The sequence below is a fragment of the Triturus cristatus genome, chromosome 9 (assembly GCF_964204655.1).
Source record: "Triturus cristatus chromosome 9, aTriCri1.1, whole genome shotgun sequence".
Lineage (NCBI taxonomy): Eukaryota > Metazoa > Chordata > Amphibia > Caudata > Salamandridae > Triturus > Triturus cristatus.
Genome location: NC_140592.1, coordinates 1,262,365,258 through 1,262,383,135, shown reverse-complemented (window position 1 = coordinate 1,262,383,135; position 17,878 = coordinate 1,262,365,258). Strand labels below are relative to the sequence as shown.

The window sequence follows — 17,878 nt, the reverse complement described above, 5'->3', positions numbered from 1 at the left end:
CGTCACAGGCTGAATGGGAATATTTTGGAGTGGTAGCATCTTTTGGAAAAGCTATTTCTGTTCATGTCTTTGGTGCCATCATTCCCAACAACTTGTGAATGCGAGAGAGCAAGAATTACTGCAATTTCCATTAAATAAATGTTTATTTTCTTAGGGTATTGCTTCTGTTTTTTATGGTATGGCATTGTTAGTAAAAACATAATTTAGAGCACTTTCCTGAAAATAAACTATCAGATATGGATCCATGTTAAATATAGAAGATTAGAAAAATTATTTACCTTTATTGTAACCTAACTATTTGAAGATCTCAACCAGTCTGTACAAATTGTCACACTTCATTGGAAATCTCGCAAAAGATGTACTAATCCCATTTTCTTTTATTTTAGTTGCCTGCCAATAAAGATGCATTTCGTAAGACTTGGAATCCAAAATACACGCTTCGGAGCCATTTTGATGGCGTTAGAGCATTGGCGTTTCACCCTGTAGAGCCTGTGCTGGTCACAGCCTCTGAGGACCATACGTTAAAACTGTGGAACCTGCAGAAAACTGTTCCTGCCAAAAAGCAAGTATTACCTTGCTGAGAGTAAAGTCACTAGTATAGCGGTCTAATTATAGGTCTGGAACCTTCACAATTTCATCTCACTTTCAGCATGTTTATTTAATATGAAAGTTTTAATAAAAATTAACAGCACCAATGTATCTGTTTGTCAGAAAACGCATGAATTTTTTTTTATAAAGAGTTTTTAAGGAAAATGCAAAACCTCAATTTGTATTAAGCTGTACTTTTCTTGCCATTTACACTATTGCCCTGTTTTTTTTCTAGGAGTGCCTCTTTAGATGTGGAGCCAATCTACACATTCAGAGCTCATATGTAAGTGTTTTAATTTTAACCGACCTTGAACATAGTTGAATTGTGCATGTGTTTTTCCCAGGTTGTGTAAAACTATCGCCTTGGCGCTAGACTAGTTCATGTACCATTGAACATTCTGGAACTGACGATAGGATCCAACTTTGCATAACTCACCCTGCTATTTGACTTTCCTTCTATATAAAGTAGCCAGTAACTGTCTTTGTGCAATGCTCTCTTTTGGCTGTGGCAGTTTTGAGGTCTAATTTCTTTCTTTATTGTCCTCTGTTTTGTATTGCTTTGTGTCTGCTTTCAATCGCTGACTGTAGGTGGACTAGTACCTCCTTTGTATGGATTTGACATGTGGTCTATTCCAGATAGTTCTGTTGGCTAGCAGTGTTTTTACTCTGCAAGAAATCTTATTTAAACAAAAAAGATGCATTATGGTTCTACTGGTGGGGGGCGTGGTCTACTGAGAATGATGGCAGACGCATAAATGTGCGGCTCCCAGGCCGGGCCACAAAACCCACTAAATCCCCCGACATTAGGCAGTCATCCACTAAAATACTAGCAAGTAACTGCCTCCGACACGGTGACAACCCGACGATGTGCCCCACCTTTGCTGATAGGGTGACCAAATGGCATTGGTGCAAATTCAGGACGGTGAGTGTAAAAATTCAGGACAAAGGGTCAAAATTCAGGACACAAATTCAGGACAGGAGGTCAAAATTCAGGACAAAACTTCAGGACGATAGGTAAGTTTTACAAACACATCAGAGGAGGTCACGCAATAGTATATAAGTAAGCCCAGCCACATCCAAACATATTAAACCATTTGCAAACCTATCCATCATGTATCCTTCCATCTATCATTTCATTCATCCATCCCTTCATCCATCCTTTCACTCATCTATCCATTATCCATCCATCCACCCTTTCACCCTATCCATCTGTACACTCATCCATCCACTCTTCTACCCATCCATCCATTCACTCATCCATCCAGTCATTTACCCTTTCACCCTTCCAACCATTCTTTCACTTACTCATCCATCCATCCACCCAGTCACTCATCCTTCCACCCATCCACCCTTTCAGTCATCCATCCTCCCTTTCTCTCTCCATCAACCCTTTCACTTAGCTATCCTTCCTTCCATCCATCCATCCACCCACCCATCCATCTACTCACCCACTCATCCATCCTTTCTCTCATCCATTTATCCTTTCACTCCTTCACTCATCTATTCATCCTTTTGTCCATCTACCCTCCCTTTCACTCACTCATCCATCCTTACATCCACCCTTTCACTCATCCATCCATCCATTCATCCTTGCACTTATCAATTCATCAATCCATCCATCATTTCACTCATCCATCCATCCACCCACTCACTCATCATCCACCTTTTCACTCATCCATCCTTTCACTCATCCATCCACCCTTTTACCCATCCAGCTACCCTTCCACCCATACATCCAGCTATTTACCTTTTCTCTCATACATCCTTCCACTCACTCATCAATCCATCCATCCTCTCTCGTTATCCATCTATTCAATCTTTCATTCATCCATTCACCCTTTCACTAATTCATCCAGCCATCCCTTCACTTACTCACTCGCCCACCTTTTCATATTAATTTTGAGCTGAGCCTTTTTGAGAAGAAGCTCATCAAGAACTTCACCCTTGCTGCAGGAGCCATTCCAGGACTGGGACAGAAGCCACCCAGGGCGGACACAGGATCCACCACAGGGGGGACAGGAGCCATCACAGGAGGGGGAAAAGGATCCACCAGGGTGGGCACAGGGGTGGGCATGCAGTATTCTAGTATCATCTTGGTCTCTTCCAGGGTGGGGTATGACTCCTCACCCCCACCTGGACAAGAAAATGAGAAGGCAGGCTCTCTTTCCAAAATGTTAGTTTTGCCATCCCCCACTGTGATGTACAGTACTTAACGGAGATACTCCAAGAGAACTTATTTAACTGATTGTCCTCCATACTTTGTTAATCAGTGTGGGTGCGATTGTGCCTTTTCTTTATTTTATTACATTATAGACTGCATGTTTGAAGAACTGAGGTTTGCTTACAATTTAGTGACAGTAATTAAGCTCTGTGAAGAGAACCATGTGCTGCCTCGGTGTAATCAGGGCCGGTTCTAGGATGTTTGGGGCCCTGGGCAGAAAGGGAATGTGTGAGGCCCCTCTAAATTGCAGAGACATGACACATTCAGGGCTGTTTGCATCTGAATAGATGCCCCTGTGCCTGAAGCTGCAGCCCCTCCCTCTCAGTCACCTTAAGCACCTCTTAACAGCTCATCAAGGGCTGAAGGTGTGAGGGTTGCCATCCCGCTGTGCCTCTCCAATGCTGCTGGGTATCTGAGCTTTGGTGCTGCATTGGAGTCTGTTACACCCAACCTCAACAGCATCGGAGTCAAGCAGGCAGGTGGGTGGAAGCTGTGCCGGCTTTAGGGTGGTGCGCCCGGTGCCCGGTTAAAATTACGGACAAATGGCGTCCTTTAAAGAATCCTTCACGGACAACGGACAGACGGACGAAATTACGGACTGTCCGTGAAATTTACGGACGGTTGGTCACCCTAAGACAGGGTGGGGATCTGGCCCATGCAGAATCCGTTCAAACGGGGCCTGCCAGAAAGAGGAAGCGACAGCCTCCTGCTGCCACAGAGAGAAGCTGGGCCTACATCGGACCTACCCTACTTAGCGGAGGCGTCACTGCCAGTGAGGAGTGACACGGAATCCTGACTGCGGCAGTTGTGGGGCTGAGCGATGGTGAGGGTCCCGTGTCGAGCACGTCAGAGGTGAGACCTGGAACGCGCCCCCCTTCTGTGGCGCACAGCGGGATTGCCTGGTGATCTTCTAGGGTGCCAGCGTGAGCTGAGAGTGTACCGGCTGGGAGGCAACCCATGCTGCACCGTAGTGGGAGCAGGACACGGTGTCCCAATTCGTGTGGCAGAGTGGACGAAGGGCCAGAGGCCTGCAAGCGGCGGTGGCTGCGCGTGGACTGGTTACCTGCTGGTGCCTGACCTGGAGGTTGATCGGCCGAAAAGGAGGCTAGGCTGGCATAGACTCCCCGGCTCAGTGCGGCTGAGTCACACGGCGGTGGCTGCTCCTATCCTCAGGGGCTGCCGATAGGAAACATGAGCACATGAGGTGAGCCTGCATGCAGCAGGGCCCCGGGAGCTGAATAGGCAGGACCACTGGCTGCCGGTCACGGGCTGGACATAATCCTAGCAGGGAGCCCCCTGGACTAAAGCCACAGGAACGGGGAAGAAATAAGGGCCTCACCACAGCAGAGACAGAAGGGAAGAGAGAACCCAAAGCAAAAGCACCCCCTGCCATCCACCAGCAGTGACACTACCGGACCCCACAGCGGTCACAATGAAAGCCTGAGGGGGACCGGCAGCCCTGCGTACTCAGGCTGAAACCTGCCATTGTTTCTTTAGAGGGGGACACTGAGTCAGCAGAAAAGATGCTAAATGCTTCCTAATAGCTGACATAATTGTCCTCGCGAAAAAAGGCACAGCAAATCGTCCTCCACACGAGGAGCACACTATAGCCCATCAGTCAAACTCCTGCATGCGGGACTATAGCAGTAGGCAGTCCATAAGTAGACAATAACCAATTCCACAGACCGGTTGCAGAGGAAAGAATATCCAGCCTACAGCACTTAGCTGAGGAGCTCATGAATACCACAGATAACTGGTATGGTGCCCCCTCACATCAAAACGGGGGTATCCAGATGGCCTCAGTAGAAGAAAAGGAGGCGGACCGCAACACTCCCACAGAATCTTCAAGCGGGCCCCCCTTCCTCTGAACCAGCGATCCCTACAGGGGGCTCTACGGTCACAGAATGGGCCGGACCAAAGGAAAACAAGTGGAACCAGGCCATTCAGGAGTAATGTCTACAAATAATACAAACGACTCCCCTCTCTTAGTGGAAAATGAACATGTCACCCCTACACTGGACTTACCACCCCCTCATAAACTAGACCTCATCCTAAAGGAAATTAGGGAGTCAAGGGTGGTATTGGAGCAACAAGTGGGCACCCTCACCACCGATGTCAATTTGCTGAGGGCTGACGGCAAGAAACTGTCAGATAAAGTGCGGCAGCACTCCACAACCAAGACAAACCATACTACTGGAGCTTGCTGAAGTAGAATCATGACTCGGCTGCGCTAGAGAAAGAAGCCGTGTCATCCCTGATAGGTGCCGAGAAGCTACAAAAGGCTTGTATTGATTATGCAGAGAATTGTTAGAACGGTTGCGGGTGGTAGATTGACATTTGCACACCCAAAAAAAAATAACCATTGAGGCAGATAAAGCGGGAACACTACTAACCTGGATACTCCGGAATTCCCCCCCTCCAGCTATGCCCATCCTAGACATCCTCACCCCCATGTGTGCTTCTGTGACTACCCAACTGGAAATAAATGAGGCCTTCTGAGAATATTATGAATACTTATACAAAAGCTCCCCAGGTTACGAACCCTTGAGCAATCCATGACTTTATACAGGCAGTACAGCTACTTACCCTAACTGCAACGGAACAGGAGGCACTGGGATCACAGATCACAACAGCAGAAATTCAGGAAGCGATTAAAGACCTCCAACGCAATAAAATCCTGGGATTAGACTGCCTTCCCGTAGAATTTTATTCAGCATATGCCAAACAATTGGTGCCTCATCTTGAAAAGTTATATAAGGCAGCAATGGAAGGCAAAGCCCTTCCCCCAACTACGCTCCAGGCCCTTGTTACTTCCCTACTAAAACCAGGCAGGCACCGCACTGACATAACAGCATACTGGCTCCTATCCCTTTTAAATACTGAATAAAAGATACTTAGTAAGGTTATAGCATGCCGCCTTCTCCCCCTCACGAAACTGATACACACAGACTAATGAGGATTTGTACCTGGCCGTGACATCCCTCAATATCCACAGACTATATCAAGTAATGTGGGCTCTCCCAGAGCACCTTCCCAATGCAGGTTTCCTCTCATTAGATTTGCGCCAAGCTTTTGAAACGCTAAGCGAGGAATAAACTCTAGCAGCCCATCAAAACTTTAGGATCCCAGACGATTTTCTGAAGTGGGTGAAACTAATATACACCTCACTGACAGCACAAGCCCATACAGGGGTACACATCTCAAGCTCATATACGTTACAAAGGGGTACGCGACAGGGATGCCCATTGTCCCCCATACTATTTGTGCTTGCCTTAGAACCTTTAGCGCAAAAACTACAGGCATATGCAGGGGAGTGGGGTATACCAATTGGGCAGATGACACATGCCCTATCTCTGTACGCCGACATTATTATACTGTATGTTAGTGACCTAAAATGCGTATTCCGGTCTGTCGCCCAAATCTTCACCCAGTTCCACAAGATTTCTGGCCTAGCCATAAATTTTGACAAATGCCTCGCCTTCCCCTTTCGGAAGAACACTCCACCCAGAACAGTACAGTTTGGAGGAGAGCAATTGGAGGGAGCCTCAGATACCTTCAAATACCTAGGAGTGCAAATATACAGAACACAGCAAGACACTGGGCTCTGGGGGACCCAAAGTTCCACAGCCAACACCCCACCACCTGAGAGCTTGGTGGTGCAGGCTTTGACATTCTCATGGCGCGTTCCCTTCCGCCCCTTCGGATAGGGAATCCAAGAGGTGGGAAACACTTGGGAAGAAAAGGTTTTCTTCCGCCAACCTGGCATTGCGGTCGGCGAATACCACATGCTTATTGGGCCGTTTCTCCCACTCTCTTTGGGAGACGGTTGCACAGGTGCTGCCACAGGTCCAGGAGGAGGCCCGTGCTGTGCTCTTTCAAGCAGTGAAGGACGGGAGAGATGCAGCAAAATGTACTATTAGGTTAGGTGTAGCCTTGACACGAATAACTCTCTGGGTAGAGTGGTTTTGTCGACAGTGGCCTTATGGCGCTATGCCTGGTTAAGAACATCTGGCTTCTTAGGCGATGTCCAGGCTAATTTGATGGACATGCCTTTTGCCAGATCTCGTCGCTTTGGAGAGAAGCCGGACTCGGCCTTGGAGAGCTTCAAGGACTCTTGTGCTACAGGTAGATCCTTGGGCCTCTCAGTAACACCACATGGCCAGTCTAGTTTTCACCCCTTTCGTGGCAACGGAAGGGGTTTCTAGCCGCTCCAACCATATCCCAGCCACCTTCCTGTGCAGACTTTCCACGTTGTGTGAGGACGTGGACGCAGCTCATTCCAACCACGGAATAGAAACCAGAATTTTTTTGCCGCTCAGCCCTCGGCACCTGCACCCTCCAAGCACTCCTAGTCTGACTCTGCAAGACCATGGTACTCCAGTTGGAGGGAGAATCCATCATCATCTCCTCCGCTGGAGCCTTGTAGAACATTCAGGAACTCTATTCTCTGCCTTTCCTTTCTTGTCCTCCTCCTATTCCGCCACTTCAAGAACGGCTGGCGGAAGATCATTTAACTATACTCCAAGGGGAAGTTACAGCTCTCCTGGCCAAGGGGGCTATAGAGAGCATCCTGGTTTCAGAAGTAAGCAGTGGTTGCTATTCCTGCTACTTTATTATTCCGAAGAACAAAGGTTTGCAGCCTGTTTTAGATCTTCGGACCGTCCGTCTCAAAAAGGAGAAGTTCAAGATGCTCACGTTGGCTCAGGTCTTGTCTGACCTATGTAAAGGAGACTGGCTGGCATCATTGGACGTGCAGGATGTGTATTTTCACATCCCCATCCTGCCGGGCGACAGATATTACCTGCGCTTCAAGGTAGGCCTTGAGCGCTTTCAGTTCCCTGTGCTACCTTTTGGCCTTAGCAGTGCCCCACAGGTGTTCATCAAGGTGTTGGCGATGGTTGCAGCTCATCTGCTCAGGTTAGGGATTTCAGTCTTTCCCTACCTTGACGAATGGCTGTTGTAGGAGTTGTCGCCCCAGGCTGTTGTCTCCCATCTTCAGACCTTCTGCATGTGCTAGGGTTATCTATAAACGTGCCAAAGTCACACCTGACTCCTCCGATGCTCACTTTTATCGGGGCTGTTCTGGACACAGTGCAGTTTCAGGCTTATCATCCTGAGCAGCCAGTCCAGGACATTCAGGTTATGATTCCTATGTTCCAGCCTCTATCCTGGATTTCGGTGAGAATGACTGAGGCTGCTGGTACTCATGGCTTCCTGTATCCTGTTGGTAAATCACGCAAGTTGGAGTATGCAGGCTGTGTAGTGGGACCTGAAGTTTCAGTGGGTGCAGCATCAGGGAAATCTCTCTGACATGGTCCAGATCTTGGAGGGAACTGTAAAGGACCTGCAGTGGTGGTTAATGAACTGCAAATCAGAGGCAGACCCCTTTCCCAACCATATCACACAGTGGTGACATATGCGTCACTCGTGGGATTGGAGGTCGTCTGGGAGAGGTTTTGATCAGGGACACTGGTCTCTGGGTGAGTCGGGGCTCCACATCAGTTTGTTGGAGCTTCAAGCGATCCAGTTGGCACTGAAAGCATTTTTTCCCTCTGTGAAGGGGGAAGTTAGTGCAGATGTTTACGAACAACACCACCGCCATGCGGTACTTCAGCAAATAGGCGGGGTGGTTTCATGGACCCTTTGTCAACAGGCTCTATATCTCTGGACATGGCTGGAACAGCAGAGATTGACCCTCGTGGTTCAACACCTGGCAGGTTCTCTGAATGTCAGGGCGGGCAAACTCAGCCGTCTATGCCTAGTGGATCACGAATGGCGTCTCCAGTCGGAGGTGGTGCAAGGTCGCTTTCAGCAGTGGGGAGAGTCTTGGTTAGATCTGTACGCCTCTGAAGAGAACGTGCAATGTCAGCAGTTTTGCGTGCTGGAGTTTTCAAGGCAGCTTTTGCTAGGTGACGCTTTTCTTCGCAAGTGGAGCTCAGGCCTGCTGTATGCCTTTCCACCCATACCACTTTTGCCCAGGGTTCTCAAGAAGATCAAGAATGACCGGACACAACTCATTCTTGTCAAGGAGATTCTGGTATCCAGAGCTTCTGAAAATGAGCATCGATCCTCCGATCAGGCTTCTCCTTTGAGAGGATCTTCTGTCGCACCAGCAGGGGAGGGTCCTCCACCCCAACCCGTCAACTCTCCACCTCCATACGCGGAGATTGAGTGGGGACAGTTGATACCTGTCAGCCTTCCTCCTGAAGTCTGTGAGGTTATCTTCGCAGCCTGGCGTCCCTCCTCCTAGACGCTATACGCCTGCCTTTGGCAAAGGTTTGTAAAATAGTGTACAGAAAGGTCTGTTGACCCTCTTTCTGCCTCTTTACCTAATATCCTTCTTTTTATTCTTATCCTTGCCCAGCAGGGCTCTGTGTTGAATACGCTCAAGGGTTATCCTTCTGCTCTGTCTGCTTTCTTGCGGCTGCCAGAAAAATCTCAGTGTAAATAGATTCTTAAAAGGGCTTGTACAGGAGCTTAGGACGGTCGAGCAGCACCAAAATGGACCATTTCTCACTTGGTCGTTCTCTGCATTAAGATGTACTATGCCCTGGAAAAGCAGCAGCCCCCTGAGAGATTACAAGCCCATTCCACCAGGGGGATGATTGTGACAATGGCATTGGCTAAGGGTGTCCCAGTCCTGGACATCTGCCAGGTCGCAATGGGTACCTTTGCACACAATTGCCAAACACTACTGCCTGGACAGTCGGGTCCGGTCATTAAGCCCATTCGATCCTGCAGAACTTCTTAGTTTAGTCTGTTTGTCCGAAGCCCACCACCAGGATGGTATTGCTAGGTTATCTATTCAAAGATAAGGAATCTGCACCTAGAAGTCTCTATCAGATGAACTAGTCACTTACCTTAGGTAACTCATTATCTGGTAGAGACCATATCTAGCTGCAGATTCCTTACAGACCCACCCATGCCTCCACGCTCTGCGGAATTATTGGATAGGGCTAGGGTTGTTCCCTTTATCAGGGCTCTAGTTATGACACACAATTAAGTCAATCACTTCATTACTCTGCGCTTCTGGCGTTGAAAAGTACTGAAGTCTGCACGTTTGGGTGGCACCTATTTAAGGAACCGCAACGTCATAACTGACGCTAACGATGCCGACGACGTCATGCAGAGCCGAATGGAGCCACCCAGCAGCACGCTCATGCAAAAGTTTCCGAATCCGGCCTGTTGACTGGGGATTTCAAAGGTAAGGAATCTGCAGCTAGATATTGTCTCTGTAAGATAATGCGTTACCAAAGTTAAGTAACTTGTTCAACAGTTTGTGAACATGATTTTTCTGGTCACTGATCTGCCAATAGTGCCTGCATTTTCTAAAATATAACTTTTAAAAAAGAAAATTGGGCAATATAGGCTATATATAGGCTTTCTAAATCATTCTTAATTTTAAAAAATCGCCTTTTCTATGGAAATAAAATATATATTTTATGTACTTTCAAAAGTTCCCCAGGATTGCGCTTGTGCAAGGAATTATTCAATGTTTGGCTTTAATGGCAAGAAACTTTTCCATCACCTGCATAGATATTGAGGTATTATTTTTGTATCCTGTTTGAGGCATCTAATAGTAATACCAGAGTTAGCTTACTTACATGGTGCCTTGTGATTCAATGTAGCAATGTAGAAAATAGACACTTAGTGCAAATAGCAAGAAATACAATGCAATCCTACCTTCGGTAACACTTTTTCTGGTAGATACAGTATCTGCCTGTGGATTCCTCCCCTTTTGAATTACTCCTTGCGCAGCATTCCACAAACATTTTTTTCATATATCTACCACTTCGACGTGGATGTCACAATAGCACGACTCCGCGTTATGTCATCTGAGCCATAAGAAGGCCTCGTCAGCGCTCTGACGTCCGTTCCCTTTTTGCCACGCCGTTAACGCTTAACGGTTTTCTAGGTCTCATTTCTTTGTAGTCTGCTTTGCAGGCAGTTGCTCTTAAACTAAACTGTGTCTTCACGATTGCTACTCAGAAGAAGCCTGGTGTTAAGCCGTGTAGAGACTGTGGGGGCCATATGTCGGTCACTGACTCCCGCGAAGACTACCTTTGGTGTTTGTCGTCGGACAAAGACGTCAAGGAATCATCTTCGTGCCGTCTGATGAATCCGAAGTCACTTAAAGGTAGGCAAAGTAGTTTATGGCCTGGAAGAAGGGTCGGAAGAGGACCAAGTCAAGATCTAAGTCGCCGACTCCGCACATCTCAAGGTCTTCCAAATAGCATAAGAAAAAGAGGCGACTCAGGTCCAGGCGTTGCTGTTCGAAGGAGAAGTCTTCGAAGTCTGTGTCCCCGGTCCAGCGTTGTCATAAGAAGAATGACGTCTCCCCTTCTCCTTCACTGCAGGTGTCTCCTGTGCATTCTCCGACTCAGAGGGATTCTCAGACACCGAAGGACTTAGACGCCCAGGCTCTGATTCCGAATCCTGCATCTCAAGCACCGCAGCCAGAGCTTGCTCTTAGACCTCCATCTGTCTCAGGTCAGGCGGTTTCGAATCAATACCCACCTTTCCCGGTTCCAGTTGCTAATCCATCGCATTTTCTTAATGCGATGTATGGCATGTTTTCCAGGGTGGTTAACCCTGTTGGTGCGCCGTCTGGCCCTGTGGGTCCGCTTTCTTATAATTTGGGCATTCCCCAGCATTATGTTCAGGCACCTTTCATGCCGTTCATTCCAATGACTCAGTTTTGGCCACTCCCGACGCCGAGGTTCTCGACGCACATTCCATCTCCGGAGGGAAAGTTGGACTACTCACCCATGCCATCGGGCTCCGTTTCGGCGCCGTCTCAACTTCAGTCGCCGCTGCCTGCTTCTGAAGGTCCTCCATCGACGCTGGCTCAGAGGTCTCTGATGCCACATCTGGCCCCGCTGACACTGACTCCGAAGATTCGATTGAGGCGGGAGGCTCAGAGGCTTCTGGAAGAGGAGGAATTCCAGGAGCAAGCTGAGGAGGGGTTCATACTTGACTCAATAGAAGATTTTGCAGGACTGCAAGAAGCCAGCGGGCTTGACATGTCACCAGAGTGGGAGCTCTCCACACCAAAAGCTCTTCCCTCTCAGGATGTGACCACTTACCATTCAGTCATTAGAAAGGCTGCTGACATTTTGGACTTCTGGTTGCCAACAGGAGAGGTCAAATTTAATATTTTGATGGAATACTGAATTTTCCTTAAACGGGGAAGCCTTTGTTTCCCTTCAATTAGGCTCTAGCGGATCCAATTTTGGAGCTTTAGCAGAAGCCAAGGTCTACCCCTGCTGTCTCAAGAACTGTGGCAAGGCACTACAAGCTGGCACCTGGGGATCCTGTATTTTAACTTCTGATGGATACATCTGCCAGTGGATTCCTCACCTTGTGAATATCCCCTGTGCCAGCATTCCACAAAACTTTTTTCCCCAGCCCTCTACGCCGACGTGGACGTCATAATGCCTCGGCTCCGTGCGCGACTCCGTATGACGTCACCGGAGCCATAAGAGAGTCACGTCGGCGTGATAACGTCCATTCCCTTTTTTTTCCGCGCCGTCGACGCGTAACGGTTTTCCAGCACTCTCCTGCTACTTTGTAGTCTTGTAGAGGGTTACTGTTTGTGAATTCACCATGTCTTCGAATAGGAAGTCCGGTTTCAAACCTTGTAGGGAATGCGGGGGCCACATGTCAATGACTGACCCCCATGAAGATTGTTTGTGGTGCCTTTCTTCTGACCACGACGTGGAGGACTGTTCCAGCTGCAGAAGAATGAACCCCAAGGCCTTGAAGGAGAGAGAGGGGAAACTCTTCATGGCCAAGGCGAAGAAGGAAAGGAGGGGTAGGAAGAAGGAGAAATCGAGGCCGGAGTCGTTGACTTCACACTCTTTGAAGTCGAAGAAGCATCACAAAAAAAGAAAGCATAGCTCTCGGCGCCGGTCTTCGAAGAGTAAGACTTCGAGATCGCCGTTGCCTCGACGTCGAAGTAAGGATGTTGTATCTCCTTCTCCATCTCCTAGGAAGTCTCCAGAGAGGTCACCTTCGCCGAAGCGGACTCCGGCGCAGTCACCGGCGCCAGTGGAGTCTTCTGCTTCTGACGTCGAGCAGGAACAAGAGAGAGAGCTTTCTCCAGAGCCGGCTGATCCTGCGGCACCTGTTGAGGACATTTCAGCTCCTGTTCCAGGTACTCCTCAGCTGGATTCAGGATCAATCCCTTATCCGCAGTTCCCGACTCGGGGTGCGGATTCAACGCATTTCCTTAATGTGATGTATGGGATTTTTCAATGGGCTGCCTTTCCATCCTGCGCACCATCTGGTCCCGTGGGTCCTATGGCATACACCTTGGGAGTGCCGCAGCATTATGCTCAGGCCCCATTTATGCCCTTTTTGCCGATGGCTCCTTCGTGGCAGTTTCCGGCGCCGTCTGGTGATCCATCTCGGCTTTGTTTGGATCGGCCTTCTTCGTAGCCCTCCTCGACGCCGTTGCCGACGCCCTCAGCTCCACGTCCGGCGCCTCCGACACCGCCGACTCCACGTTCGGTTCCACCGACTCTGCGTACGGCACCGCCGACGCCGGTTCCTCGGATCCGTTCAAGGAGAGAGGCCCAGAGAGTCTTGGAAGAGGAGCGTTATAGGGAGGAAGTGGAAGAAGGTGAGGTGGATACAGCTTCTGACGACTTTGAAGGCATTCAGGATGCTAGTCGTCTTGATACCACTCCGGAGTGGGAGCATTCTTCTACTAGATCCTCACCACCGCAAGAACTGGCTCCCTATCATTTAGTTATTAAGAAGGCCGCAGAGTTGCGGGACTTGCAGTTACCCTCTGCTGAATATAAGCCAAACCTCCTAACTGAAGTCCTACATTCGCCAACTTCAACTGTTGAACCCTTGTTGCCTTTTAATGAGGCTATCTTGAAGCCAGTTATGGTGGCTCCTGGGGATCCAAGTTTTCTTTCTTCCCACCCTTCTCCAGAAAGCCTGGTGGTGCAAGCTTCATGTTCGAAGCATTCTTCAGGCGCCTTCCCTCAGACTCCTGCGGATAGGGAGTCTAAAAAGACTGATCAAGCAGCTAAAAAGACCTTTTCTTCAGGGAGCATGGCGCTTAAATCTACTAATGCCACCTGTTTCATAGGGCGCTACGTTCATGCTCTGATGGACTCTATGAAATCATTAGCCCCTAAGCTGCCAGATGGAGATAAAGCTTCTTTTATGGAGGTGGTCACTGACACTCAGGCTGCTGCAAGGCAGGTAATTCAGTCGGGACTTGACACGGCTGATTCTGTGGCAAGGATAATGGGATCTTCGATAGCCACTAAGGAGGCAAGCGTGGCTTCGTTCTTCTGGCTTCTCTACTGATGTTCAAGCCACTTTGGTAGATTTGCCTTTTGACGGAGAAAAACTTTTTGGCGAGAAGGGTGATTCCGCCTTGCAAAGATTTAAAGAGAGCAGGGTAAAGGCGAAGTCTTTAGGATTACAGACTCCTGCTAAGGGATTTGGTCTTAGGAAATTCAGAGGCTTTGGGAGATCCTCATTTTGTTCCTTCCGGCAGCCTCAGCAGCAACAGCAGCAGCAGAATCCCCTCTATAGGTCGTATAGAGGAAGGCAAAGGGGACGGAGAGGTTCTGGCCGCAACCCATCTTCATCTTCTGCCTCCTCTGCTCCCAATGAAGCTTCAGGGAAGCAGCCCTAGATCCCCCATCCTAGATCATGTGAGACCTGTGGGTGGTCGGGTGTCCCACTTTCTGCGAGGTTGGAAATCTGTTACAACCGACCTTTGGGTTTTAAACCTCGTGGAGACTGGGTATGCCCTTCCCTTTCGAGAGTTTCCTCCCCTTACCCTCCTTGCCAGGGTTACTGCTCAGAAGACCATCTGCTTCTTCTGCAGAAGGAGGTTCTAGCTTTGCTTCAAAAAGGTGCGTTAGAGGTGGTTCCAGAGCAGGAAAGGGGTCAGGAATGCTACTCCCGGTATTTCCTGATTCCCAAGAAGGACGGCAGATTGCGTCTGATCCTGGACCTCAGAGTCTTGAATTTTTATCTGAAACAGGTGCAATTCAAGAGGCTGACCCTTGCACAGGTTCTTCAAGCGTTGCAGCAAGGAGATTGGATGGTGTCGATCGGCTTGCAGGATGCATACCTCCACGTCCCAATCCTGAAGTCGCACAGGAAGTATCTCCGTTTTACGGTTGGGTCGCAAAACTACCAGTTTGCGGTCCTCCCGTTTGGTCTTACTACTGCACCTCGAGTCTTCACAAAGGTGATGGCGGTGGTGGCTGCTCATCTCAGGAGGTCGGGGATTCCGGTTTTCCCCTACCTGGACGACTGGCTTCTGAAGTCGGAGTCCCCGGAGATGGTGCAACATCATCTGCAGGTAACTTCTCAGCCGTTATTCGACTTGGGTTTTTCGATCAATGTGCCCAAATCTCACCTGGTGCCCTCTCAACGCAATCTGTTCATAGGGGCGGTACTGGACACTACTGTGTGTCGAGCATTTCCTCCTCCTCAAAGAATTCTCGACATTCAGGAGATGATCCCTCTATTCCACAATGGAGCGGTTGTTCTAGTTCTGAAGGCCCTTCGTCTGCTCGGTCTGTTCGCTTCCTGCATTCTGTTGGGCAACCATGCACGCTGGCACTTGAGGGCACTCCAGTGGTGTCTCCGCAGGCAGTGGTATCAACACAACGGAGATCTCGGGGAGTCAATCAGGATCTCCAGAGAAGCTGTGGCGTATCTGTCTTGGTGGAGCGTGGGGGGCAATCTGTCTCAAGGAAAGCCCTTCCATCTGCCTCCATCGGTGGCCACAGTGATAACGGATGCATCCACCCTAGGGTGGGGTGCTCACCTGGGGATCTGGAGATCAAGGGTCTTTGGTCTCCGGAGGAAAGGTTGCTTCACATCAACCTTTTGGAATTGCGGGCGATTAGTTTGGTGCTCAAGGCCTTCTTCCCTTCCCTTCGTGGTCAGTTGGTTCAAGTCCTGACGGACAACACTACCGCGATGTGGTATGTCAACAAGCAGGGAGGAGTAGGGTCGTATCGTCTCTGCAGGGAGGCGTCACGGCTCTGGTCCTGGGCTCAGGATCATCGGATTTGCTTGATGGCAAATCATCTGGCCGGGGTGCTAAACGTACGTGCGGACAGTCTCAGTCGGCAATTCTCCGCCGACCATGAGTGGAGGCTTCATCCGGAGGTAGTTCGACATGTCTTCCGGACGTGGGGGACTCCTCAGATGGACCTGTTCTCCACACGAGAGAACGCGCATTGCCCGTCATTCTGCAGTCTCCAGTTTCTGATGCAGGGGGCGTTGGGGGACGCGTTTCAGTTGAGTTGGGGTTCACAACTCCTTTACGCGTTTCCTTCCATACCCTTGATTCCTCGGGTTCTGAGGAAGATTCGCCAAGACTGGGCCCAAGTTATTTTGGTCGCCCCGGATTGGCCAGGAAGGGTGTGGTATACAGATCTTCTCCACCTCTCCTTGTGCCCTCCGCTCCGTCTCCCTCTGAGGGCAGACCTCCTCTCGCAATCGGAGGGGCAGGTTCTACACCCCCACATCCAGAGCTTACACCTTCATGCCTGGAGATTGAACAGGGCAACCTGAGTTCTTTCTCTCTCCCACCTAATGTGGTGGATGTTATTTTATCGGCCAGGCGACACACCACCAAGTCCATTTACTCATATTGGTGGTCTAGGTTTGTTAAATGGTGTGGAGAGAGATCCATTGACCCTTTGAAAGCCCATCTTTCTGATGTTCTTCAGTTTGCTCTTTCCTTGGCTCAGCAGGGCTGTGCTGTGGCCAAGGGCTATCTATCGGCCTTATCGGCTTTTCTATGTCTTCCTGATCAACCGTCATTATTTAAATCTCCTATTGTACTAAGGTTTATCAAGGGCCTTACAAACAGGTTTCCACCTACTCCTTTTGTAATGCCACAGTGGGACCTTAATCTTGTCTTAACTTTTCGGATGGGGTCTCCGTTTGAACCTCTTCATAGTTGTCCTTTGAGGCTGTTGTCCTTTAAGACGGTCTTTCTTGTAGCCATAACCTTGGCAAGGAGGGTGAGTGAGCTTCAAGCTCTTCGTTATAAACCCCCGTTTTTAACATTACATGCTGAAAGGATGGTACTCAGGACCAGGGCTGCTTTCCTGCCTAAAGTAGTTACTCCGTTTCATTTGGGGCAGTCTATTACTCTCCCTGTTTTATTTCCACCTCCTCATCCCTCCAAAGAGGAGGAAAGGCTTCATCGTCTGGACCCAAAAAGAGCTGTGAGCTTTTACTTGGACAGAACGAAAGACTTTCGTTTATACGATCAGCTTTTCGTGGGATGTGTTGGAAATTCTAAAGGAAAAGCTGTGCACAACCGCACTCTATCAAGATGGATCATCCTTGCCATCAAGATCTGCTATGCCCTGGCTGGTAAGGTTCCTCCTGAGGGTATTAGAGCTCATTCAACTAGAGCTAAGTCTTCCACCTCTGCTTTGGCCATGGGTGTTCCTGTGGCAGACATTTGTAAGGCCGCGACTTGGGGCTCCCTCCATACTTTAGCAAAGCATTATTGCTTAGACTCTGAGATGAGGAGGGAGGGCCACTTCGCGCGCTCTTTTTTGCAAGACGTTTTGGTATAGGAAGGTGGACACCCTCCTCCGGGAGTAGGACTGCTGTGGGAATCTATTCACAAGGTGAGGAATGCACTGGCAGATGTATCCATCAGAAGAACAAGTTACTTACCTTCGGTAACTCTTTTTCTGGTGGATACAGTATCTGCCTGTGGATTCCTCACTGGCCCACCCGCCTCTCCGTTGTCCACCTTTGTATACCCTAAAGGATGCCTTGCTTGACATGTTGTTTGATCTGGTACACTTATAGGAAATGCTGTTGTTCCTTAGGTTTCCTTTTTGTATATGTACTATGTATATTTGTTTGAATATTGTATACTGTGTATACTTTGAATCTGTTGTCAGTCCACCTGTTCGCCTCGGAGGCACGGAAAAAATGGGTGGAACTGACGTCATCACGCCGACGTGGCTCTCTTATGGCTCCGGTGACGTCATACGGAGTCGCGAGTGGAGCCGAGGCATTATGACGTCCACGTCGGCGTAGAGAGCT

General features: G+C 49.1%; 1 protein-coding gene across 3 annotated transcripts in view; it reads left to right on the top strand.

The window, feature by feature from the left end:
- The window catches only part of STRN3 (striatin 3), a 900,588-nt gene that overhangs the window by 632,188 nt on the left and 250,522 nt on the right, over positions 1-17,878 (top strand). For all 3 annotated transcript variants that reach the window (XM_085627373.1, XM_085627372.1, XM_085627371.1), the window contains 2 exons: positions 387-562; positions 824-871. In XM_085627373.1, the coding sequence (XP_085483499.1) occupies positions 387-562; positions 824-871 (224 nt within the window). The remainder of the gene's footprint in view (positions 1-386; positions 563-823; positions 872-17,878) is intronic.